This window comes from Columba livia, chromosome 30 (assembly GCF_036013475.1).
Source record: "Columba livia isolate bColLiv1 breed racing homer chromosome 30, bColLiv1.pat.W.v2, whole genome shotgun sequence".
NCBI classification, from domain to species: Eukaryota; Metazoa; Chordata; class Aves; order Columbiformes; family Columbidae; genus Columba; species Columba livia.
This window is the reverse complement of record NC_088631.1, coordinates 526825-553619: the sequence shown is the minus strand read 5'-3', so window position 1 is coordinate 553619 and position 26795 is coordinate 526825. Positions and strand designations below refer to the sequence as shown.

The 26795-nt window shown below is 54.8% G+C and overlaps 2 protein-coding genes and 6 pseudogenes across 2 annotated transcripts in view; 5 read left to right on the top strand and 3 right to left on the bottom strand.

Annotated features, from left to right (window-relative positions):
- UBL5 (ubiquitin like 5) overlaps positions 1–26795 on the top strand; it is a 99589-nt gene that overhangs the window by 29036 nt on the left and 43758 nt on the right. The window lies entirely within an intron of this gene.
- On the bottom strand, positions 85–26785 carry ATP13A1 (ATPase 13A1). Its single transcript, XM_021301367.2, has 26 exons — positions 26431–26785; positions 24110–24199; positions 22801–22991; positions 22425–22497; positions 22136–22291; positions 21955–22024; positions 21298–21404; positions 20567–20696; positions 19063–19118; positions 18445–18571; positions 18077–18214; positions 17815–17935; positions 16973–17130; positions 14174–14349; positions 13949–14059; positions 13370–13495; positions 11998–12106; positions 10389–10588; positions 8881–8977; positions 7592–7773; positions 7246–7360; positions 6854–7050; positions 5271–5413; positions 3171–3282; positions 2832–2975; positions 85–380 (listed from the first exon to the last, which is right to left on the bottom strand). The coding sequence occupies exons 1-26, from the start codon at positions 26749–26751 to the stop codon at positions 270–272; spliced, it is 3561 nt and encodes a 1186-aa protein (XP_021157042.2). The 5' UTR covers positions 26752–26785; the 3' UTR covers positions 85–269.
- LOC135576784 (5S ribosomal RNA) lies at positions 6022–6140 on the top strand (annotated as a pseudogene).
- Positions 12569–12687, top strand: LOC135576783 (5S ribosomal RNA; annotated as a pseudogene).
- LOC135576797 (5S ribosomal RNA) lies at positions 16104–16222 on the top strand (annotated as a pseudogene).
- On the top strand, positions 19772–19890 carry LOC135576782 (5S ribosomal RNA; annotated as a pseudogene).
- Positions 23343–23461, bottom strand: LOC135576781 (5S ribosomal RNA; annotated as a pseudogene).
- On the bottom strand, positions 25143–25261 carry LOC135576813 (5S ribosomal RNA; annotated as a pseudogene).

The following is a 26795-nucleotide window of genomic DNA, read 5'->3' as shown; positions in this document are numbered from 1 at the left end:
CTCTTTATTCCGAGCGTCGGGTGTTTATTGGGGATTAACCCACCCCGGCGCTCTCCCCCCCCAACAAAGGACGTTGCGAACACCTTTCAAAACACAGCGATTCTCCCTTTAGTTACCAAATTCTGCGCGTTTCCTTGGTACAAACCCCCCGTGCGGCGTCCCGGGAGTGTTTAAAAGGGGTTGTTTGCAGAGGGGGTTCCGTGGGTTGGTGTCGGAACGATGGGGGCGGCGAAGCGCGGCCCCCGGTGTCGCGGTGACGTGGATCCGGCTCACGAAGGCACTTTGAGTTTGGCGCTGCCCAGCAGGAGCTGGAGGAGCCGGTCGACCAGCAAAGCCAGGAAGAAGTCGGCCAGGAGCACCTCGGTGATCACCACCTTGAACTGGGGACACCAAAACACGACCCATTAAGCCCCTTTTCCTCCCCGGCTTAGCGACTCGGCCAAGTTTAAACGCTAAGAACCCACCACTTGATGTTCTTTGACATCAACGGCTCCAATCCCACCCAAATCCTCCTTGAAACTGAATGTGTTTGATGGTAAAAAGCCCAAAGATTAAGGCATCTTGCTCATGGTGTCAGTTGAGTTTAAACACTAAGAACCCACCACTTGATGTTCTTTGACATCAACGTCTCTAATCCCACCCAAATTCTCCTTGAAACCAAATGTGTTTGATGGTAAAAAGCCCAAAGATTAAGGCATCTCGCTCATAGTATCAATCGAGTTTAAACACTAAGAACCCACCTCTTGATGTTCTTTGACATCAACGGCTCCAATCCCACCCAAATCCTCCTTGAAACCAAATGTATTTGATGGTAAAAAGCCCAAAGCTTAAGGAATCTCAAGTCTAACGCTCATGGTGTCACTCGGGTTTCAACACTAAGAACCCACCACTTGATGTTCTTTGGCATCAACGGCTCCAATTCCACCCAAATCCTCCTTGAAACCAAATGTGTTTGATGGTAAAAAGCCCAAAGCTTAAGGAATCTCAAGTCTAACGCTCATAGTATCAATCGAGTTTAAACACTAAGAACCCACCACTTGATGTTCTTTGACATCAACGTCTCTAATCCCACCCAAATTCTCCTTGAAACCAAATGTGTTTGATGGCAAAAAGCCCAAAGCTTAAGGAATCTCAAGTCTAATGCTCATGGTGTCAATTGAGTTTCAACACTAAGAACCCACCTCTTCATGTTCTTTGACATCAACGGCTCTAATCCCACCCAAATCCTCCTTGAAACCAAATGTGTTTGATGGTAAAAAGCCCAAAGATTAAGGAATCTCAAGTCTAACGCTCATGGTGTTAATCAAGTTTAAACACTAAGAACCCACCACTTGATGTTCTTTGACATCAATGTCTCCAATTCCACCCAAATTCTCCTTGAAACCAAATGTGTTTGATGGTAAAAGGCCCAAAGCTTAAGGAATCTCACTCCTGGTGTCGATCGAGTTTAAACATTAAGAACTCACCACCCATTTTGTTTGGCTGTTGACATCAACACCTTTAATTCCCACTCAGTTCTTATGTTCTGCTTGTAACCAAGTGTAATTTAGAGGTAAAAAAGCCCAAAGCTTAAGGAATCTCAAGTCTAACACTCATGGTGTCAATTGAGTTTAAACACTAAGAACCCACCTCTTCATGTTCTTTGACATCAACGTCTCTAATCCCACCCAAATCCTCCTTGAAACCAAATGTGTTTGATGGTAAAAAGCCCAAAGATTAAGGAATCTCAAGTCTAACGCTCATGGTGTTAATCAAGTTTAAACACTAAGAACCCACCACTTGATGTTCTTTGACATCAACGGCTCCAATCCCACCCAAATCCTCCTTGAAACCAAATGTGTTTGATGGTAAAAAGCCCAAAGCTTAAGGAATCGAGTCTGTCACCCCCAATGTCGACTGAGCTTAAACATTACGAACTCACCACCCGTTTTGCTTGGGTGTTCTTTGACATCAACACCTTTAATCCCACTCAGTTCTTGTGTTCTCCTGGCAACCAAATGTATTTTAGAGGCAAAAAGAGCCCAAAACGTAAGAAATTTCAAGTCTGTTGCTCCCAACGTTGATTGAGTTTAAACACTAAGAACCCACCACTTGATGTTCTTTGACATCAACGTCTCTAATCCCACCCAAATCCTCCTTGAAACCAAATGTGTTTGATGGTAAAAAGCCCAAAGATTAAGGCATCTTGCTCATGGTGTCAGTTGAGTTTAAACACTAAGAACCCACCACTTGATGTTCTTTGACATCAATGGCTCTAATCCCACCCAAATCCTCCTTGAAACCAAATGTGTTTGATGGTAAAAGGCCCAAAGCTTAAGGAATCTCAAGTCTAACGCTCATGGTGTTACTTGGGTTTAAACACTAAGAACCCACCACTTGATGTTCTTTGACATCAATGTCTCTAATTCCACCCAAATCCTCCTTGAAACCGAATGTGTTTGATGGTAAAAGGCCCAAAGCTTAAGGAATCTCAAGTCTAACGCTCATAGTATCAATCGAGTTTAAACACTAAGAACCCACCACTTGATGTTCTTTGACATCAATGTCTCTAATTCCACTCACGTTCTCCTTGCAACCAAATGTATTTTAGAGGCAAAAAAGCCCAATATAAGGAATCTCGAGGGTGTTTTTAGCCTCTGCTGAACTGGAGCTCAAAGCTCTTCCTATCACCTAAACTGTCAGAGATTTCACAGCAAATAAACCCAGCGCTTCAGCGGGCTCGCGGCCCTGCGCTCGCACTCAGATCTTTCCTAATTAGCGCTGCTGTGCGTTATTAGCGCCCGATATGGTGCTAGGAGCAGGTTTAGGCGGAGCTGCGCCGTCACGCTCACCTCGGCGGGGATTTCCACCAGGCCGAACTGCGCGTTGAACTCCGGGGAGGAGCCGCTGAGCAGCCCCACGATGGCGAGTCCCGACAGGCCGATGCTCCAGAGCAGCGGTTTGTTCTCCCGCAGGCTCTCCATGAACGGGTGGCCCTGAAACGGCACCGAGAAACCCTCAGCGGAGGCTCGTCACGCACTTCGGGACACTCGGCTCCTTCCAAAATGAGAGCGTTACCCCCGCAGAGCGTTGGCAAAACAATGTGTTTCATGTTATTGCAGCTTAATCGCAAAAAGCGCTTCTGCGGTGCTGCTGGAGACGGGGGTTTAAGGGGTTTAAGCGCGACTTGCCTTGTAGTTGATGGCGAAGGTGGCCATTTGCATGGCCATGGACATGATGTAGACGGTGCTGTTGACCAGGCTGGGCTCAAACTCCTTGTACAGGTCCACAAACTCCTCCTGCCTGCAGGAGAACGGGGAGAGATCAGGGGGAGAGGGGACATGGGGGGACAAGGCCAAGATGAGGGGACAAGGCCGAGACGGGGGGACGGGGCAAGGCCAAAATGGGGGGACAAGGAGAGATGGGGGGACAAGAAAAGGCTGAAATGGGGAGACGGGACAAGGCAAGATGGGGGGGACGGGTCAAGGAGAGATGGGGGAACGGGACAAGGAGAGATGGGGGGACAAGGAGAGATGGGGGGACAAGGAGAGATGGGGGGAAAAAACAAGGCTGAAATGGGGAGACAGGACAAGGCGAGATGGGGGGACAAGGCAAGGAGAGATGGAGGGACAAGGCCAAAATGTGGGGACAAAGCGAGGGGACATGGGGGGACAAGGCCAAGATCAGGGGACAGAGCCGAGACGGGGGGACGGGACAAGGCCAAAATGGGGGGACAAGGAGAGATGGGGGGACAAGAAAAGGCTGAAATGGGGAGACGGGACAAGGCGAGATGGGGGAACGGGACAAGGAGAGATGGGGGGGCAAGACAAGGGGAGATGGGGCGACAAGGCCAAAATGGGGGAACAAGATGAGGGGAGATGGGGGGACGAGGGGAGATGATGGGGGACAAGACCAGGAGAGATGGGGGCACAAGGCCGAAATGGGGGGACAAGGAGAGATGGGGGGACAAGGCCGAAATGGGGGGACAAAGCGAGGGGACATGGGGGGACAAGGCCAAGGTCAGGGGACAGGGCCGAGACGGGGGGACGGGACAAGGCCAAAATGGGGGGACAAGGAGAGATGGGGGGACAAGGAGAGATGGGGGGACAAGACAAGGCTGAAATGGGGAGACGGGACAAGGCGAGATGGGGAGACGGGACAAGGCGAGATGGGGGGGATGGGACAAGGGGAGATGGGGGGATGGGACAAGGGGAGATGGGGGGATGGGACAAGGGGAGATGGGGGGGCAAGGAGGAGACTGGGGGGACAAGGCAAGGACAGATAGAGGGACAAGGCCAAAATGGGGGGACAAGGCCAAGATCAGGGGACAAGGCCGAGACGGGGAGACGGGACAAGGCCAAAATGGGGGGACAAGGAGAGACGGGGAGGACAAGGGGAGATGGGGAGGACAAGACAAGGGGAGACAGGGGGACAAGGCCAAAATGCGGGGACAAGATGAGGGGAGATGGGGGGGCGAGGGGAGATGATGGGGGGACAAGGCCAGGAGAGATGGGGGCACAAGGCCGAAATGGGGGGACAAGACAAGGCAAGACGAGGGGGACAAGACATGGCAAGATGTGGGGGGACAAGGCAAGGCTGAAATGGGGGGCACAAGGTGAGAAGGGGGGGACAAGGAAAGGCGAGATGGGGGGACAAGGCCAAAATGGGGGAGACAAGAAGAGATGGGGGGACAAGACAAGGGGAGATGGGGGACAAGGCCAAAATGGGGGGGACAAGACAAGGCGAGATGGGGGAACAAGACAAGGGGGGAGGGGGGGACAAGGCCAAAATGGGGGGGACAAGACAAGGGGAGACGGGGGGACAAGACAAGGGGAGATGGGGGGACAAGACAAGGGGAGATGGGGGGACAAGACAAGGCGAGATGGGGGGACAAGACAAGGGGAGATGGGGGGACAAGACAAGGGGAGATGGGGGGACAAGGCCAAAATGGGGGGGACAAGACAAGGGGAGATGGGGGGACAAGACAAGGGGAGATGGGGGGACAAGACAAGGGGAGATGGGGCGACAAGGAGAGATCAGGGGACAAGGCCGAGATGGGGGGACCAGGCCTAGAAGCCCCGGACCACGGAGCTTCCCTGGCGCCAAGCACAGTTTCTTTAAGTCTTGTGTAAACCCAGTTTGTTGGGCAAAACCCAGTTCGCCCCCCAGCAGGCGCGCTCGCAGCTCAGAGCGGAGCCGCAGGCGCTGCAACCACCGCTCATCATTGCTTCTTTTTGCCAAACCAGAAACGAGCCGTGTTCCGACGGGTTTTGTCGCGTTTGCCGCCTGACCTGGCGCCGCTGCGCGCCTGGGCGCCGCGGTACAGGAACACCAGGCTGAGGAAGTGCACCAGGAACTGCAGCAGCACCGTCAGCACCGTGTACAGGTTGAAGATGTTGGGCAGCGGCCGCTCCTTGGAAAGCGTCTTCAAGGGCTGCGGAAGGAAAGCGGGTTCGAGCATCTCGACTCGAATTTGGGTTACGCGGGAAACGCCGGGGTGAGATTTGCTTTGGGTGGATGTGAGACGCCCCCAAAGCTTCGTTAAGCCCCCCAATTAAACTGTTGATCCCACCTGCTCTTCCCAGACCTGAGCAAAGGTTTGGGAATGAGCCTGAAATCATGAGATGCTCCTTTGTTCAAAGCCAAATCCAAACTAAACCCCCAAGAGAACCCTGAAACCAAACCCAAATCCAAACTAAACCCCCAAGAGAGCCCCAAAACAAAACCCAAACTAAACCCCCTCGCCAGCGCTGCGGAGTGTTCGCTTATTAAAATCAATTGGTTTTTATAAAGAGAGGGATTGTTGGGCGATGCTGCCTATTGGAGAGCAGCGTAGGGGAAAGGGAGCTGGGGGTCCTGGGGACAGCAGGGGGACCATGAGCCAGCACTGGGCCCTTGTGGCCAGGAAGCCAATGGGACCTGGGGGGGTTAGAAGGGGGTGGTCAGTAGGTCAGAGAGGTTCTCCTGCCCCTCTGCTCTGCCCTTTAGTTCAGATACTATCAGGATATACTTGGGGAACATATATATATCCATATATATAATATATACAGCCATAGCACCCTGAGAACGCCCCATCCCGTCTGCTCTGGGAAGCTAAGCAGGGTCGGGCCCGGTCAGTGCTTGGATGGGAGACCAGCTGGGAATAGCGGGTGCTGTGGGCTGAGCCAGCACTGGCCCTTGTGGCCAGGAAGCCAATGGGACCTGGGGGGGTTAGAAGGGGGTGGTCAGTGGGTCAGAGAGGTTCTCCTGCCCCTCTGCTCTGCCCTGGGGAGGCCACACCTGGAATAGTGTGTCACATCTGGAATAGTGTGTCACATCTGGAATAGTGTGTCACATCTGGAATAGTGTGTCACATCTGGAATAGTGTGTCACATCTGGAATAGTGTGTCACATCTGGAATAGTGTGTCCAGTTGTGGCCCCTCAGCTCAAGGACAGGGAACTGTTGAGAGTCCAGCGCAGGGCAATGAAGATGCTGGAGGGAGTGGAGCATCTCCCGTGTGAGGAAAGAATAAAGAGCTGGGGCTCTGGAGCTGGAGAAGAGGAGACTGAGGGGTGACATTCATGGGGATCAATATGGAAAGGGGGAGTGTCAGGAGGATGGAGCCATCGGTGACAACAGGACAAGGGGCAATGGGTGCAAACTGGAACACGGGAGGTTCTGCTTGAATATGGGAAGAAAGTTGTTTGTGGTGAGGGTGGCAGAGCCTGGCCCAGGCTGCCCAGGGGGTGTGGAGTCTCCTTCTCTGCAGACATTCCAACCCGCCTGTTCCTGTGTCACCTCAGCCGGGTGTTCCCGCTCCGGGGGGTCGCACTGGATGAGCTCTGAGGTCCCTTCAACCCCTGATATCCTGTGATTCTGTGTCCTGCGCTCACCTTGGAGCGGGAGATGAAGAGGAAGCAGCCGGCCAGGAGCAGCCCCTGCAGCGTGGCCTGGAAGTCGCTGAACTTCACGCCCTCCAGGTAGAGCACGCTCTGGCTGTAGGCCAGGATCAGCGCGTTGAGCGCCAGGATCTTGAACATCTGCAGCGTCGTCACCAGCGTGCAGCGGCCCTGCTTGATGACGTGGCAGACTGAGGGGCGAGAGGGAACATAAACGCATTTTGGGGCTTCATTCCTATCTAAGGAACATCCCCGGGGCTGCTTCCAAACACAACAGGTGACGCCGCGGCTTTGCGGGTGTTTCTCCCCTCCGTTTTGGGTTATCTTTTGGAATCTAGACGCGGGGAAGGCGCGGATGGGCTGTTCGGTGCCCGGCGCAAACTTACTGCACTGAATGGACGAGAGCTTGGAGGTGAAGGGGGCGGCGATGCTGGCGTCGCCGAGTTTCACCACCGGCACGCGCTCCTCCTCCAGATCCCTCAGGACCTGGCTGATGCGCTCCTGCGGGGAATAAGAGCGAGATCAATGTGGTTACAGCACCTGCGATCCATTGGGATCTCGCACCAACCTGAGATACCTCCATGAATTGAAGGATCGGCTGGAAAAGCCCGTTTTGCTCCTTTCCGGCCACACAAATCCGGTCTTTTCCCAGCACATCGTATTATTTCCAGCTCTCCGGTAAACCAGAGGAGGAATGAAGAGAAAGGAGAAGTGAAATACGCGGTTACCAACCCTCTGGATGGCCAAGTGCTCCTCGCGTTGGGACAGGACCCTGTGCTTGGCGCCGCGGGACGTGGGTTTGACGGCGCCGCTCGCCGCGCTCGGCAACGCGGATCTGGCGTCGCTGGCACCGTCCCGAGGCCGCTTCTTCCGCTCCGGGAGCCGCTCGGGGGCGTTGGCCAGCAGTGCCACCCCTGTGAGGGCAGAGGAACGTGCGCTGAGGGGAAACGGGGTGTAACGGGGGTTAAAATGTGAGCTGGAGGGAAAACGGGGTGGAATGGGGGTTAAAATGTGAGCTGTGGGGAAAATGGGGTGGAATGGGGGTAAAAATGTGAGCTGGAGGGAAAACGGGGTGGAATGGGGGTTAAAATGTGAGCTGTGGGGAAAATGGGGTGGAATGGGGGTAAAAACGTGAGCTGGAGGGAAAAATGGGGTGTAATGGGGGTTAAAACGTGAGCTGGAGGGAAAATGGGGTGTAATGGGGGTTAAAATGTGAGCTGGAGGGAAAATTGGGTGGAATGGGGGTAAAAACGTGAGCTGGAGGGAAAATGGGGTGGAATGGGGGTTAAAATATGAGCTGTGGGGAAAATGGGGTGGAATGGGGGTAAAAATGTGAGCTGGAGGGAAAATGGGGTGGAATGGGGGTAAAAACATGAGCTGGAGGGAAAATGGGGTGGAATGGGGGTAAAACATGAGCTGGAGGGAAAATGGGGTGGAATGGGGGTAAAAACGTGAGCTGGAGGGAAATTGGGGTGGAATGGGGGTAAAAACATGAGCTGGAGGGAAAATGGGGTGGAATGGGGGTAAAACATGAGCTGGAGGGAACATGGGGTGTAATGGGGGTAAAACATGAGCTGGAGGGAAAATGGGGTGTAATGGGGGTAAAACATGAGCTGTGGGGAAAAGGGGTGTAATAAGAGGGTTAAAACATGAGCTGGAGGGAAAATGGGGTGTAATGGGGGTAAAAACGTGAGCTGCAAGGAAAAAGGGTGTAATAAGAGGGTTAAAACATGAGCTGGAGGGAAAAAACTACGTAATAAGAGGGTAAAAACATGAGCCGCAGGGAAAACGGGGTGTAAACCCTTTGCTGGCAGAGCATCTTCACCAAGCAGGACTCCCAACCGCTATTTCTACCCGGAGCCGGGCGGGCAGGGACCCCAGACACGTTCTGTTTGCTGGAGTAAAGCTTAGAGGGGGGAAATGAGGAGGAATCGATCGCAACCCCCCAAACAGCAGAGGAATGAGGAGTTTGTGGTGAGAGCAGCAGCCGAGCCCCGAGGGGGCGCAGGGTCCCGACTCACCCACGTCGGCGTGTTTCAGAGCCCCCACGTCGTTGGTGCCGTCCCCGCACATGAGCGTCACGTAGCCCAGGCTCTTCAGAGCCGTGATGACGAACTCCTGCGAATGGAAACGTGCGGTGAGAAGCGGTTTTGAGGCCCCGGCTGCGCGACACGACTCGGCCAAGCGCTTCGGGTCTGAAGGACTCGTTGGATTCATGGAAACGCAGGATGTCAGGGGTTGAAGGGACCTCAAAGCTCATCCAGTGCGACCCCCCGGAGCGGGAACACCCGGCTGAGGTGACACAGGAACGTGTCCCTGTCCTTGAACTGAGGGGACACAACTGGACACACTATTCCAGATGTGACACAATATTCCAGGTGTGGCCTCCCCAGGGCAGGAGAACAAGTGAGTGACATCAAAATGGCGCCAAAAATCACCTCAGGGCCCAAAACGGCGCCAGAATCACCTCAGGGATCAAAGTGGCGCCAGAATCACCTCAGGGATCAAAACGGCGCCAGAATCACCTCAGGGATCAAAGTGGCGCCAGAATCGCCTCAGGGATCAAAGTGGCGCCAGAATCGCCTCAGGGATCAAAATGGCGCCAGAATCACCTCAGGGCTCAAAGTGGCGCCAGAATCACCTCAGGGATCAAAATGGCGCCAGAATCACCTCAGGGATCAAAACAGCGCCAGAATCACCTCAGGGATCAAAATGGCGCCAGAATCACCTCAGGGATCAAAGTGGCGCCAGAATCACCTCAGGGATCAAAATGGCGCCAGAATCACCTCAGGGATCAAAATGGCGCCAAAAATCACCTCAGGGCCCAAAATGGCGCCAGAATCACCTCAGGGATCAAAACAGCGCCAGAATCACCTCAGGGATCAAAACGGCGCCAGAATCACATCAGGGATCAAAATGGCCCCAGAATCGCCTCAGGGATCAAAATGGCGCCAGAATCGCCTCAGGGATCAAAATGGCGCCAGAATCACCTCAGGGCTCAAAGTGGCGCCAGAATCGCCTCAGGGATCAAAGTGGCGCCAGAATCGCCTCAGGGATCAGAGTGGTGCCAGAATCACCTCAGGGATCAAAATGGCACCAAAAATCACCTCAGGGATCAAAACGGCGCCAGAATCACCTCAGGGATCAAAACGGCGCCAGAATCACCTCAGGGATCAAAACGGCACCAGAATCACCTCAGGGATCAAAATGGCGCCAGAATGACCTCAGGGCCCAAAATGGCGCCAGAATCACCTCAGGGCCCAAAATGGCGCCAGAATTACCTCAGGGATCAAAGTGGCACCAGAATCACCTCAGGGATCAAAATGGCGCCAGAATCACCTCAGGGATCAAAATGGCGCCAGAATCACCTCAGGGATCAAAATGGCGCCAAAAATCACCTCAGGGCTCAAAACGGCGCCAGAATCACCTCAGGGCCCAAAATGGCAGCCCCAAGGGAACCAATTTTGGGTTTTTTCGCCTTGATCCAAGACTCTACCCTTGCCCTTGTTATCCAGCCGCAATCTCTCACCTTCTGCTTTGGCACCACCCGTGCGAACACCTGGACGTGCGGGATGAGCTGCAGCAGCCGCTGCTTGTCCAGAGCCTGCAGGTGCGCGAGCCCCTCGCCGGTCACGCACAGGTCGTAGCGCTGCGTCAGCTCTCGCGGGGACGCCGGCAGGACGGGCAGCGCCACGGCGCCGTCCACCGACCGCCACTGCCAGCCGGAGCCTGCGGAGAGAAGCCAGAGCTCCGGACAACCCGCCCGGCTGCGAGAAACGCTCCCCAAAGACACCAAATCCCGGTGTTTGCGGCCCCTCGGTGCGAGGGACGCGAGACCCTTCGCTTCTTGGGATAGCGACGCGTCCGCATCCCGACTCAAAACGGCCTTTACGTGGCTTCTCTGCCTCTCGGAACCCGAGCAGCAAGGAGCTGTGATTTCGGTGCTCAGACGGCTCCATTTTGGAGCACAGAATCACAGAATCAACTGGGTTGGAAAAGCCCTCAGAGCTCATCCAGTCCAACCCTTGGTCCAACTCCAGCCCGTTTACCAGATCACGGCACTAAGTGCCACGTCCAATCTCAGTTTAAAACCCTCCAGGGATGGCGAGTCCAGCACCTCCCTGGGCAGCCATTCCAATGCCTGACCACTCTCTCTGTGAAGAATTGCTTTCTAATCTCCAGCCTAAAGTCAAGTTTAAGCCCCCTTGTCGTATTGCGAAGTGCCTGGGAGAAGAGCCCAATCCCCCCTGGCTCTGACTTCCCTTCAGGTGGTTCTAGAGAGTGCTGAGCTCACCTCTAAGCCTCTTGTCCAGCCTAACCAAGCCCAGCTCCCTCAGCCTCTCCCCATGGGTCTTGTGTTCAGTCCCTTCCCCAGTCTTGTTGCTCTTCTCTGGACCCGCTCCAGCACTTCAATCTCTTTCCTGACCGGGGGGGCCCAGAACTGACCACAACACTCCAGGTGTGGCCTCCCCAATGCAGAGCACAGGGGAAGCATCACTGCCCTTGTCCTGCCGACTACGCCGTTTGGATCCAGGACAGGACACCATTGGCCTTCTTGGCCACGCTGGTGGCTCCTGTTGAGCTTCCTGGCCATTAGTCCCCCCAGGTCCCTTTTGGCCACTCTGTGCCCAGCCCGGAGCGCTGCAGGGGGGTGTTGTGGCCACTTGGCCTTGTTGAACTTCATCCCATTGGAATCAGCCCATTCTCCAGTCTATCCAGATCCCTCTGCAGAGCCCTCCAGCAGGTCGACACTCCCTCCCAACTTGGTGTCATCAGCAAATTTGCTGATGATGGTCTCAATCCCCTCATCTAAATCGTCAATCAAGATGTTAAACAGGACTGGACCCAACACTGACCCCTGGAGAACACCACTAGTGACCGGCCGCCAGCTGGATGCGGCCCCATTCACCAGCACCCTCTGGGCCCGGCCCTCCAGCCAGTTCTTAACCCAGCGTATAGTACACTTGTCCAAGCCATGGGCTACCAGCTTTTGCAAGAAAAAATTCATATGCGCCCCAAGCCGCAAAACAGAACGAGGAGGACAGAAGGATTCCGGAAAGCGAGTGGTTTCCTCCATCAGCGTCGCCGCACGGATCGTTTTGGCTGTTGAACCCCGAAACGCAGAGGGGACGGGTTACCTGCGCTCCCAGGAGGCTGCAGGACCAGCGTGTGCTCCCTCTGGAGGAAATGCAGCTCCCGTGCCACGTGGCAGGCGGTGAGCGGATTGTCTCCCGTTATCATCACTACCTGAGGGGAAAGCGAGAAGGGTTCAATAATCAGTTTAGGCGGGACGAGCGGCATTTCACGGCGAGTTCTCTTTGGGATGGAAAGAGCGTAGCGTGGGTGCTGCGGGGTCCCTGCGAGCCGGCAAAAGGCTTTTCCTCCAGGCCAAAGCAAATCCCAAAGCACCAACATCATATCCACACAATCTCGTTCACCACGGGGAAGTCTTGGCCTTCCCAAGTATAGGTTGGGAAATTACATATTAGAGAGCAGCGTAGGGGAAAGGGAGCTGGGGGTCCTGGGGACAGCAGGGGGACCATGAGCCAGCACTGGGCCCTTGTGGCCAGGAAGCCAATGGGACCTGGGGGGGTTAGAAGGGGGTGGTCAGTAGGTCAGAGAGGTTCTCCTGCCTCTCTGCTCTGCCCTTTAGTTCAGATACTATCAGGATATACTTGGGGAACATATATATATACATATATATATAATATATACAGCCATAGCACCCTGAGAACGCCCCATCCCGTCTGCTCTGGGAAGCTAAGCAGGGTCGGGCCCGGTCAGTGCTTGGATGGGAGACCAGCTGGGAATAGCGGGTGCTGTGGGCTGAGCCAGCACTGGCCCTTGTGGCCAGGAAGCCAATGGGACCTGGGGGGGTTAGAAGGGGGTGGTCAGTGGGTCAGAGAGGTTCTCCTGCCCCTCTGCTCTGCCCTGGGGAGGCCACACCTGGAATAGTGTGTCACATCTGGAATAGTGTGTCCAGTTGTGGCCCCTCAGTTCCAGCAGGACAGGGAACTGCTGGAGAGGGTCCAGCGCAGGGCAATGAAGATGCTGAAGGGAGTGGAGCATCTCCCTTATGAAGAAAGGCTGAGGGAGCTGGGGCTCTTGAGTTTGGAGAAGAGGAGACTGAGGGGCGACCTCATTAATGTTTATGAATATCTAAAGGGTGAGTGCCATGAGGATGGAGCCAGGCTCTGCTGGGTGGCAAACAATGATAGGACAAGGGGTAATGGGATCAAGCTGGAACACAAGAGGTTCCACTTAAACTTGAGAAGAAGCTTCTTCCTGGTGAGGGTGGCAGAGCACTGAACAGGCTGCCCAGGGGTTGTGGAGTCTCCTTCTGTGCAGACATTCCAACCCGCCTGGACATGTTCCTGTGCGACCTCACCTGGGCGTTCCTGCTCCATGGGGGATTGGACTGGATGAGCTTTTGAGGTCCCTTCCAATCCCAAACATACTGTGCTACAAAGGCTTTCAGCCCCAAACCCCACATCCCAAAGCGCCGCTTACCCGGTGCGACGCGTTCTGGATCTCCCTGATGACGGATTTGGAGTCGGCTTTGAGAGGACAGGAAACCACCATGAATCCCACGAACCTCAGGTCGCACTCCAGAGCTTCGCGCTTCATCTCTCTCACCTGCCGAAGCAAATTGGTGAACAAAGCGTTACCTGCCGCTCTATTTTCTCGCCCAACGGGCGCTTGATTGCAATTATAACGTCGCCAGGAACGCAAATGCTGCTCCAAGACCCCAGAGCATCCGCAGCTGCTTTGAAAAGCCCCACAGAAAACATTTCCACGTGCCCATCGCCACGTAAAACCGAGTTTGCAGCTAAAATTCAGCTGTTACAAGGAAAGAATCGACGCCGCTTTACAACCAAAGAAACAGAGGTTTTGATGGCTAACACGCAGGAATTCAAAGCTGGGAGCGCAAAGCAACACCGAGAAGATCCAGATGGTCAAAACCAACGCGGTTCGAGCAGCTTTGGGCAACCGCATCCCCAAAGAGTCCCAACCCCTCTTCGCCGCTCACAAAAACCCCCGTTTCCTTTAGCAGGAGTTGGATTTGAAGGCTGAACGAGACGGAAATACCTGTTGGTGAGTGAGGTGTCCCAGCTCTTTGTAGCCCAGGGCCAACACTCTCGCCCCCTCGTGTGAGATTTCCGTGTGGACGGCGTGATAGTTGCTCGGGCACTGAGATAACTGGGAAAGACGCATGGAAAGCATCACGTTAATACAGTTCCAAAGGTGGTTTTGTAGGATATTTCAGCGTTTCTCGTTAAAAAGGCCCTTCCTCTCGCAGGGAGATGCTCTCACCATCTTGTGCAGCGTCTCCGGGGCCCCTTTCACAGCTGCAATGTAACAGAGCTCAGTGGAGCCGATCTTCTCGTACGACGCCAGCACAGACATTCTTTTCAGGGCACTGGCAAAATGAAAGCGCTGGTGAATTTTCAGTCCCTGAGTTTTAATACTTCTGGGGAAAACTTTCTCATCTGGAAACAAACAGATCAGGAAATCCTGAAAGGTCTCTCGGTATCAAAAGCAACATCCCTCCCTTTGGGTCCCAGAGGAGCCCACAGGTCACCGAGACCACATGAATTTCGGGTCCCAGAGGTGCCCACAGGTCACCGAGACCACATGAATTTCGGGTCCCAGAGGTGCCCACAGGTCACCGAGACCACATGAATTTCGGGTCCCAGAGGTGCCCACAGGTCACCGAGACCACATGAATTTCGGGTCCCAGAGGTGCCCACAGGTCACCAAGACCACATGAATTTCGGGTCCCAGAGGTGCCCACAGGTCACCGAGACCACATGAATTTCGGGTCCCAGAGGAGCCCACAGGTCACCGAGACCACATGAATTTCGGGTCCCAGAGGTGCCCACAGGTCACCGAGACCACATGAATTTCGGGTCCCAGAGGTGCCCACAGGTCACCAAGACCACATGAATTTCGGGTCCCAGAGGAGCCCACAGGTCACCGAGACCACATGAATTTCGGGTCCCAGAGGAGCCCACAGGTCATCAAGACCATATGAATTTCGGGTCCCAGAGGTGCCCACAGGTCATCAAGACCATATGAATTTCGGGTCCCAGAGGTGCCCACAGGTCATCAAGACCATATGAATTTCGGGTCCCAGAGGTGCCCACAGGTCATCAAGACCATATGAATTTCGGGTCCCAGAGGTGCCCACAGGTCACCGAGACCACATGAATTTCGGGTCCCAGAGGAGCCCACAGGTCACCGAGACCACATGAATTTCGGGTCCCAGAGGTGCCCACAGGTCACCGAGACCACACGAGTTTCCTCTTTTAAACACAAGAACAGAGCTGGAAAGACTCAAGCGCACGATGAGGGGATATAAGTGATGGGGACGCCTGTGTGTGTCACTACTACGCGGCGGGTGGAAGGTGCATTTATAGCGTGTGTTATATCACAGGTAAAAATCCAGACGCAAAACCCACAACGACACGGGGTTCAGCGGGATGTGCACATTGTATTTGTGGCAGATTTCTCCTCTAGCTCCCCGGGAACGTGAAATACAAGAGCTCAGAGCAAAACGCCTCCAGAGAGATGCTAAACCCCACATTGCTGTGTTTTCACGCCGCGGTTGTGCCGGTCACGCTCTGGTTTTAGCGAGGACAAGGAGAGCTAAGAGGCACCAAAGAGCCGCAGATTTGCAGCGCTGAGAGCGGATTTCTGCTGTTTGCAGCCCCACAGACACACAGGGTGGGGATTTCAACCGCCCCCACCCACCTCCTGGCATCACATCAGCTGCAATTCACTCCTTGAACCTCCATAAGCTACATAATGTAGGGAATAGAGTGTAATATCAGCAAGTTTGCTGGTGACAACAAGGTGGGAGGAGTGGCTGACACGCCAGAGGCTGTGCTGCCATCAGAGACCTGGACAGGCTGGAGAGCTGGGTGGGGAATAACCCGATGAAATTTAACAAGGGAAAGCGTAGAGTGTTGATGTGGGCAGGAACAAGCCCAGGTTCCAGTATAGGTTGGGAAATTACATATTAGAGAGCAGCGTAGGGGAAAGGGAGCTGGGGGTCCTGGGGACAGCAGGGGGACCATGAGCCAGCACTGGCCCTTGTGGCCAGGAAGCCAATGGGACCTGGGGGGTTAGAAGGGGGTGGTCAGTAGGTCAGAGAGGTTCTCCTGCCCCTCTGCTCTGCCCTTTAGTTCAGATACTATCAGGATATACTCAGGAAACATATATATATATATATATATATAATATATGCAGCCATAGCACCCTGAGAACGCCCCATCCCGTCTGCTCTGGGAAGCTAAGCAGGGTCGGGCCCGGTCAGTGCTTGGATGGGAGACCAGCTGGGAATAGCGGGTGCTGTGGGCTGAGCCAGCACTGGCCCTTGTGGCCAGGAAGCCAATGGGACCTGGGGGGGTTAGAAGGGGGTGGTCAGTGGGTCAGAGAGGTTCTCCTGCCCCTCTGCTCTGCCCTGGGGAGACCACACCTGGAATAGTGTGTCACATCTGGAATAGTGTGTCCAGTTGTGGCCCCTCAGTTCCAGCAGGACAGGAACTGCTGGAGAGGGTCCAGCGCAGGGCAATGAAGATGCTGGAGGGAGTGGAGCATCTCCCTTATGAAGAAAGGCTGAGGGAGCTGGGGCTCTTGAGTTTGGAGAAGAGGAGACTGAGGGGGGACCTCATTAATGTTTATGAATATCTAAAGGGTGAGTGCCATGAGGATGGAGCCAGGCTCTGCTGGGTGGCAAACAATGACAGGACAAGGGGTAATGGGATCAAGCTGGAACACAAGAGGTTCCGCTTAAACTTGAGAAGAAACTTCTTCGCAGTGAGGGTGCCAGAGCACTGAACAGGCTGCCCAGGGGTTGTGGAGTCTCCTTCTGTGCAGACATTCCAACCCGCCTGGACATGTTCCTGTGCGACCTCACCTGGGCGTTCCTGCTCCATGGGGGATTGGACTGGATGAGCTTTTGAGGTCCCTTCCAATCCCAAACACACTGTGATACTGTGATAACGTCCCGCTCGGAACTGCCAAAAGCAGCGTTATCATCGTCGCCTCCCCAAGATCCCAGCGCGGCGCGAACGGGGCTCGGGGATCGGAGGTGGAAAGGGGTTTTACCTTTGGTTAGGGTCCAATCCACGGCCATCAGCATGGCCTTCTCCAGGGGGTCTCCCACCAGCGTCCCGTCGTCCAGCTGCACCAGCGAGTGGCACGTGGCGATGGCTCGGTGCGTTTCCACGGGAATGTCGGACACCGGCGTCACCTCCTTCCCATCCCTGCGGCGTTCAAAGTTTCAACACCGTCAATAAATAGAGCCCGTTTGCGTTACCAGAGCCCATTCCCATCATCTCGGCCAAATTCCTGCTGTAAGGCGGTAAAGAGTGGAGCTTCTCATGGGGAGATGAAAGGCGGAGGAAAGCTGGCGATGGCTCAAACGGCGCCAAACCCCCTCATTTTTGCCCGTCGTCCAAAGCAAACTGGGTTGGAGCACAAAACCAGAAACAGGGGCCTGAATTAATGCACTGAAGTAGCTTTAGAAGCAAAGGATTCGGACTCTGCTGCGGCGTTGAGTCGTCACGGACGGCTCGTTACGGGCATGGAATGAGGATGCAGGATGTTACTGCACGGAGGAGTCACGAAGATCTCGGCGACAGTGCCCATAGCCCAGAACAAGGGAAATAAAGCGACAGGAGGAGAGGAAACGGCCTCAAGTTGCACCAGGGGAGGTTGAGGGTGGAAATTGGGGGTGGTTTCTTCCCCAAAGGGCTGTAGGGTGTTGAACAGGCTGCCCAGGGCGGTGCTGGAGCCGCCAGCCCTGGAGGGGGAGCAGAGGAGCTTCTTGGGGCTATTTTAGTGCTGGGGGTGGGTTATGGGTGGACTCCATGATCCTGAGGGGCTTTTCCAACCAAAACGATGTGATGATTCTAAGAATCAGGTACCAAAACCCACGCAGGACCTACCTGAGCCCGGCTACTCCTCTCACGACGAGGTGGTCGCTGGTTAACGTGCCGGTTTTGTCGAAACAGCAAACTTGCACTTTGCCGGCAAAGGGGATGCGGAAGGGCTCCGTGCAGTACACGTCTGGGAGGGAGGAGAAGAGATTCTGAGCGATCGGCTCCAAAAAAGCCACAACAGGATGCTCAGCAGCTGTTGTTTCACCCTCATTCCCTCCCCGACGCAACAAGTCGGTCCTATCTTTGTGCGTTTAGGCTCGGTACTTACAAAGCTTGGCCAAAGCGATGAGGGAGGTGTTGACGGCCAGCGAGAGCTCAATGGGAAGCTCAGGGGGAACGACCGACGTCAGGATTAACGTGCACTCCAGGAAGAGCTTGTAGCGGTTCCTACTGGGATCCTTGGTGCCTATGGAACGAGACGGAGACCTGTACCCCCCGTTTTCAACGTGTGCGCCCCCCAGAACGGCGACGAGAAGCTCGTCTACCTCAGCAGGGCAAGAAAAGCAACCAGAACGCTGTACCGCTTATACAGCCCAACCCACATATCCTTAACTGCCGGAAATTACGTCGACCGCCCTAAAAGCTTTGGTACAAACCCCACGTAGAGACCCGGAAAGGGGCAAGAAGAAACCTCACCTTCGATCCAGACGTAGGCGGCAGCGGCCACGGCGAAGACCAGCAGGAACAGGATGAAAATGAAGGTCTCTAAGTTATTGGCCGTCACTCTCTTCACCCCAAAGAGGATGGTACGGAGCAGCTTCCCCTGCGGAAAAGGTCCTCAGTGCCAGAAGCGCGCTCTGCAGCACGCGGCGGGTCGGTAAATATAACGGTGGAACCCAAGTTTAACAGCACATTGTGGTGTTTTGGTGCCAGAGCCTGAAAATGACGCCCATTTCTGTGATTCCCTTAACAGCCACTGATAATTAATCCGTTTAAAAATGCCCAAACTCGTGCTGCGTCACTCAAGTTGATGATTTCTTTAACGCAGCCGTTAATTTTCAATTGGAAAAGCTCAGGTTCACATCTCCAATCTCTACACACACACACTCAAATGCCTTTTCCTGACAATTCTAATCACAGAAACAGGGATAACCAGGAGCTGTTGCCGCTCACAAACAGCCCCTTGTATCCCACTGTTTATTTCACCACCCTTATTTATCCCTCTTGCAATTAATTTAATGCCCTGATTTATATTTCCCATTGCTGTACGTTAAGGATTCGAGCGCTAGAGACACAACCCGCATCACAGCTTACCTGGGATGTGTTGAAGCCGGTTCGCAGAGCGTACGCCACGCACCCGTTATCGACGGCTGCAACGGGAATTAAGATCATAAATCTAATGCAAATCTTTTATAGGCTTGTCACGGGGAACACGCGCTCCAAGCTGCACCCTCCTCTCGCTTGCAAGGGGAAGGAGTCAACTTTAATATTGTAGAACATCACGGTAGTCAAATAATCACTGTTAGTGATAGGAAAACGACCCAGTGACACCCTCCAAGTTGCATTGAGCTGTTGGAATAAATCTGCGAGCACACGAGGCGCCGTCTCCGAGGGAATGACACTGGTGACACTAAGCTGGGAGGAGTGGCTGACACGCCAGAGGCTGTGCTGCCATCAGAGACCTGGACAGGCTGGAGAGCTGGGCGGGGAATAACCTGATGAAATTTAACAAGGGAAAGCGTAGAGTGTTGATCTGGGCAGGAACAAGCCCAGGGTCCAGTATAGGTTGGGAAATTACATATTAGAGAGCAGTGTAGGGGAAAGGGAGCTGGGGGTCCTGGGGACAGCAGGGGGACCATGAGCCAGCACTGGGCCCTTGTGGCCAGGAAGCCAATGGGACCTGGGGGGGTTAGAAGGGGGTGGTCGGTAGGTCAGAGAGGTTCTCCTGCCCCTCTGCTCTGCCCTTTAGTTCAGATACTATCAGGATATACTTGGGGAACATATATATATACATATATATAATATATACAGCCATAGCACCCTGAGAACGCCCCATCCCGTCTGCTCTGGGAAGCTAAGCAGGGTCGGGCCCGGTCAGTGCTTGGATGGGAGACCAGCTGGGAATAGCGGGTGCTGTGGGCTGAGCCAGCACTGGCCCTTGTGGCCAGGAAGCCAATGGGACCTGGGGGGGTTAGAAGGGGGTGGTCAGTGGGTCAGAGAGGTTCTCCTGCCCCTCTGCTCTGCCCTGGGGAGGCCACACACTGGAATAGTGTGTCACATCTGGAATAGTGTGTCACATCTGGAATAGTGTGTCCAGTTGTGTCCCCTCAGCTCAAGGCCAGGGAACTGTTGAGAGTCCAGCACAGGGCAATGAAGATGCTGAAGGGAGTGGAGCATCTCCTGTGTGAGGAAAGGAATAAAGAGCTGGGGCTCTGGAGTCTGGAGAAGAGGAGACTGAGGGGCGACCTCATTAATGTTTATAAATATCTACAGGGTGAGTGCCATGAGGATGGAGCCAGGCTCTGCTGGGTGGCAAACAATGACAGGACAAGGGGTAATGGGATCAAGCTGGAACACAAGAGGTTCCGCTTAAACTTGAGAAGAAGCTTCTTCATGGTGAGGGTGCCAGAGCACTGAACAGGCTGCCCAGGGGGTTGTGGAGTCTCCTTCTGTGCAGACATTCCAACCCGCCTGGACATGTTCCTGTGCGACCTCACCTGGGCGTTCCTGCTCCATGGGGGATTGGACTGGATGAGCTTTTGAGGTCCCTTCCAATCCCAAACATACTGGGATACTGTGAATTGGGGCAGGTACGTACGTTTCAGGCCGGTGCTGGCTTTCTGGGGAGGGATGTGCTGCACCACTTTGGTTCCCCCGAAGATGATGTGTAACCGGGAGTCCGTCTGCATGTCCAGGACGTGCTCGGGATTCAGATCCTCCACGGGCTCCTGCGGGACAACGCTCGGGCTCAGAACCACAGCTCTAAACAAGCCCATTTAAAGGATTATATTCTGGTTTCATCCCACGTGATGCTCTTGGCTTCAGCCGAAGCGACCTGAGCTGAATCTAGATCACAACAGACCCTTCGGCTCCACGGTTTAGGGCCTGGCATCTGTGGAAATGCTGCTTTTGGGGGACTAGTTCACGCTCACCACGCTGGATTTGGCGAGAGGGGCTCTGCAAGCACTACTTAAGCCACAAAAAGGAGGATTTGGGGCTTTGAAGCGCTCTGCACTTGTTCCTCCCCCCACCTCTACCCAGCCGAAGGAATCCAGAGCGGGGAATGCGTGGGAGGGCGATGGCAGAGCCCGAGTTCAGCCCCACGGGCCGGATTCAGCACCAGCCAAACCAGCCATCGCTGTTTCTCATTTACCGGAGCCCATTAATCACTGATAGGCAGCGGTAACAACCAGAGCGGGTCGCTCGGGCCAGCGCTCACACCAAGAGATTCATTCGCCCTCGGAAACGCCGCAGCAGCTCGAATAGGCTTGAATATTCCTCCTGGGGCGGGTTGCGACAAGGGGAGGGCGCAGAGGATGTGGCACAGACCTTCATCTGCGGCACGGACTCGCCCGTCAGCATCGCCTCGTCCACGATGCACCTCCCGCGCAGCAGCAGCACGTCGCACGGCACCAGGTTTTCATGGGGGGACCGGCCTGCGATTCAGATTAAAACCGAGAAGCGTTTGGCCGCGGCGCGGCAGAGCTCTGCCGCGGTTTAGGTGAGGGACGGGAGATCCCTAAAGCTTCAAACCTGCCCGGGCTGCCCCAGCGTTGCTGAGAAATGAAAAGGTTTGAATGTTATTTGGTCTCTGTTGAGAACAGGAAAGTATAAAATCAAATCGCTTTGTTATTGTCGTTCAGGCACCAAAATTGGGGGTGAAAGCGCTTTAAAAGGGTTAAGAGACAGATCCACCCGTCCCCTTCCAGGAAAATATTGTCAGCAGGAAGGGAACTCTTCACCTTCACGCTCTGAAGAGCCTGAGACTGGTTTAGTCTTGGTATTTGCCTTTAAGACAAGCAGCAGGTTCAAGAGATCCAGCCCACGGATTAATCTCTTGGACCCTTGAACTGTGACACCTACAAATCAAAGTCCCCAAAGCGCCCGACCGAGACCGACAGGATTTTGCACCTAATTCAATTCACCGCACAAGCGAACGCGCCGCAAAGAACCCGGTTTTTAAACAACCATCGAGCAAACCATTACCAATGGAAACGATGTCCCCGGGAATAATCTCATCACTGGAAATCGGGCGCCACTTGCGGTTCCTGTAAACCTGTAGGAAATGAAATAAAACCACTTTAGGAATCAGGATTGGAGGGAAAAGCTGGGAAAAGGGAACAACAAGTCGAAAACTACACACACAATCCCCCGCGGGTCTGATTACCTGGATCATATACGGCTTGTTGCCCATTTTTCGGATCTCCGACATGTTCCTCATTTGTTGCTGGACCAGAGAAGCTTCAAACGCCACCAGCATGGAGAGGGTGAAAACGCTGTAGTACCAATACTCATCCAGGCACCACAGGCCCACGCAGAACACCTGGCGGGGAACGCGGCGCCGAAATTACTCCGACGGCCCCCAGAATACAAAGGCCTTTGGTCGCTGGGGTTTATTTGCAAGCATTTTGTAGCAGGGAGAAGTAATTATATCTCTTTTTGTTGGGTTATTTTACCTGAAAGACGAAGAACGGAGCTGTCGCTCTTTCTTTGAACAGTTCCAAGAACTCCGGCACCACCATCTCAGCCCTGGGAAAGATTGAACCCTTATCAATAGACGCTTTGTAGATTCACAGCAAATCCCGACCCAAAACCTCAGTTGTCGGACCAGAACACCCACAATCCCCCTATTTTCAATCAATTTGGTTCAGTTAATTTGTTCTATACAATTAATTCCCGTTTACAGCCCGCCCTGGAGGAAACCTCTTGGTCCAACACAGTTCTCTGACCTTAAAGGAATAAGTCCTGGGAGTAATTGAAATGTAAAAGAAACGGGAGTGGGATTGTGGTTCAACGCTGTTCTTCCCAAGACACGTTTTCTGGAAAACATACTTGTTTGTGCCATATTTCTTCTCGGCCGCTCGGATTTCTTTGTCCTCCTGGTACCCGCGGGCGTTCTGGTAATAACACAGCGGATGTTCCACGGGAAAAGCCACAGGAAGAAACTGTTTCTTGCCGTCTGTCTCATACGAGTATTTGATCTTCTGAAACTCAAAGGAAAGAGCCTCCCGCCCGTCCTCACCCTGCGGAGAGGGGGAAACCAACCAAACAAGGTGAGCACACCCCAAAGGCTTCAAAGGTGCAAAAAGGATCACAGAGTCACACAATGTCAGGGGTTGAAGGGACCTCAAAGCTCATCCAGTGCGACCCCCCGGAGCAGGAACACCCGGCTGAGGTGACACAGGAACGTGGCCCTGTCCTTGAACAGAGGGGCCACAACTGGACACACTATTCCAGATGTGACACACTATTCCAGGTGTGGCCTCCCCAGGGCAGAGCAGAGGGGCAGGAGAACCTCTCTGACCCACTGACCACCCCCTTCTAACCCCCCCAGGTCCCATTGGCTTCCTGGCCACAAGGGCCAGTGCTGGCTCAGCCCACAGCACCCGCTATTCCCAGCTGGTCTCCCATCCAAGCACTGACCGGGCCCGACCCTGCTTAGCTTCCCAGAGCAGACGGGATGGGGCGTTCTCAGGGTGCTATGGCTGTATATATTATATATACGTATATATATATGTTCCCCAAGTATATCCTGATAGTATCTGAACTAAAGGGCAGAGCAGAGGGGCAGGAGAACCTCTCTGACCTACTGACCACCCCCTTCTAACCCCCCAGGTCCCACTGGCTTCCTGGCCACAAGGGCCCAGTGCTGGCTCATGGTCCCCCTGCTGTCCCCAGGACCCCCAGCTCCCTTTCCCCTACGCTGCTCTCCAACAGCTCATTCCCCAACTCACACTGCACCCCGGGCTTGTTCCTGTCCAGATTCAAGACTCTGCGCTCTCCAAATCACTGATGGATATATTGAATAATACAGACCCCTGGGGCTCTGCACTGGATCCAGACCCCAAGTGGCCTCTGCCCCATTGCCCACGACTCTCTGGCTTCTCCCCTTCCCCAGTTCGCAGTCACCTCACCATGTGGGACACTGTGTCAAACGCCTCACTCGAGTCAGGAAGAAACCTCAACCCCCCTAAATCTTCATTGTAGGATTCTGCTCGGGGTACACACACCAGAAAACACCGCACGACCCTGAACGTCCCCGCTTTTGGCTGATTTTTCCCTAATTATTGAAGATAAAGCCGCTAATTGGCGCAGCGGATGAAGGGACGAGGGTCAGTTCCCCCGACAGCCGCGTCCTCACCTGGTCTCTGTGCAGCGGCACCAGCTCCACCGACCCGTTGTTCGGGGTGGGCACGACTTTGGCCAGCGTGGCTTTCTTAGCGCAAGGCTCCTGCAACGCAAACGAGAGACGCTTCGTTAAACGGATTCGTTTAACGAATCGCGGGGAATCCGTGTCGGATCGCAACGAGAGACGTGGAGAAAACAGCTCTGTGAAGTCGGATGCTTTTGCTGTTGTTAGCATAAAAAATGCTCCAATTAGCACAATCCACCCCCAAAATTGTACGGTACAACCAGAGGAAACAGATTCGGTGCTTCAATCGCTGTTAAACAGAGCCCCAGTGAGACACGGTTACAACAGCAACCGGCTGGGCCACCGTCAAAAGATCACAGTATCACAGTGTCACAGTGTGTTTGGGATGGGAAGGGACCTCAAAAGCTCATCCAGTCCAATCCCCCATGGAGCAGGAACGCCCAGGTGAGGTGACACAGGAACATGTCCAGGCGGGTTGGAATGTCTGCACAGAAGGAGACTCCACAACCCCTGGGCAGCCTGGGCCAGGCTCTGCCACCCTCACCACGAACAAGTTTCTTCCCATATTTAAGCAGAACCTCTTGTGTTCCAGCTTGATCCCATTACCCCTTGTCCTGTCATTGTTTGCCACCCAGCAGAGCCTGGCTCCATCCTCATGGCACTCACCCTTTAGATATTTATAAACATTAATGAGGTCGCCCCTCAGTCTCCTCTTGTCCAGCTCCAGAGCCCCAGCTCCCTCAGCCTTTCTTCATAAGGGAGATGCTCCACTCCCTTCAGCATCTTTGTTGCCCTGCGCTGGACCCTCTCCAGCAGTTCCCTGTCCTGCTGGAACTGAGGGGCCACAACTGGACACACTATTCCAGATGTGACACACTATTCCAGATGTGACACACTATTCCAGGTGTGGTCTCCCCAGGGCAGAGCAGAGGGGCAGGAGAACCTCTCTGACCCACTGACCACCCCCTTCTAACCCCCCAGGTCCCATTGGCTTCCTGGCCACAAGGGCCAGTGCTGACTCAGCCCACAGCACCCGCTATTCCCAGCTGGTCTCCCATCCAAGCGCTGACCGGGCCCGACCCTGCTTAGCTTCCCAGAGCAGACGGGATGGGGCGTTCTCAGAGTGCTATGGCTGTATATATTATATATATGGATATATATATGTTCCCCAAGTATGTCCTGATAGTATCTGAACTAAAGGGCAGAGCAGAGGGGCAGGAGAACCTCTCTGACCCACTGACCACCCCCTTCTAACCCCCCCAGGTCCCATTGGCTTCCTGGCCACAAGGGCCCAGTGCTGGCTCATGGTCCCCCTGCTGTCCCCAGGACCCCCAGCTCCCTTTCCCCTACACTGCTCTCTAATATGTAATTTCCCAACCTATACTGGAACCTGGGCTTGTTCCTGCCCAGATCAGCACTCTACGCTTTCCCTCGTTAAATTTCACCAGGTTATTCCCCGCCCAGCTCTCCAGCCTGTAAGATGGAACGATCGACACCAGCAAAAGCCGCCGGGTCCTGCCCTGAACACTGAGCTCCCCCCAGAGAATCATCATGGAACGTCCTGAGGTGGAGAGACCCGCAAGGATCACCGAGTCCAACTCCTGTCCCCGCGACGGCCCCGAAATTCACACCACGCGTCCCAGGGCGTTGGGCAAATGCGTTTTGGATCCTGTCAGGTTGGGGCTGCGACACCTCCCTGGGGAGCCCGGTCCCCAGCACCCTGGGGGAAGAAGCTTTTCCTAAGGGTTTTTGTTTAGCTGCCGGAGGGAGAAGCGTCGCTGCGCAAAGCGTTTCATAGAACCATTTTAGTCAGAACAGCCCTTTGGGGTCATAGTCCAACCATAACCCAAGTCCAGCACTAAACCGCGTCCCTGAGAACCTCTAAACACCCTTGAAACCCCTCCAGGGATGGCGACTCCACCAACACCCCACAGCGCTTTCCACGAAGGAGTTTTGCCTAATACCCAATCTAAACCTTCCCCAGCGCAACCTGAGGTGTTTCCTCTCACCCTGCCCCTTGGGAGAAGAGCCCAACGCGCTCCATCCACCCCTCAGGTAGTTGTAGACAGTGGGGTCTCCCCTCAGCTCCTGTTCCCCAGGCTGAACCCCCAGTTCCCTCAGCCGCTCCCGTCACGCTTGTGTCTTATCGGCCCTCATGGCACCTTCCCCGCTCCGCCCGTGAAGCCCGAGCGCCCCCGCGCCCTCAGCAGCTCCCACCCCGCAGGGAGCCCGTGGGCAGCGGGGGGAACCGCCCGGGAGCTGCCCCGCACGCCTCTTGGTGCGGCCGACCCCGCAGCCCCAGGACTCACCCGGACGCAAGTGAGGGCGCAGTGAGCGTGCACCGACCACAGCCCCGAGAGCGCCGTGAGCAGATGAACGACGCCGATCGCGGCGAGCGCCAGCAGCGCGGCCTCGGGGAGCGCGGGGCGCGGGCCCGCTGCCGGCCCTTCCTCCTCCTCCGCCGCTTCTCCCCACGCCGCCCACACGCGCGGGCCCCACAGCCACAGCCACGCCGGGTAGAGCCCCGCCACGAAGGGCAACACGGTGCCGTGGAGGAGCCGCGGCCGCCGCCGGTACAGAGTGACCGACGAGACAAGCTCGTCCACCGGACCCGGCGCGGCCGCCGCCATCTTCCGAGAAAGCCGCAACCGGACCACTTCCGCTTCCGGCGGGG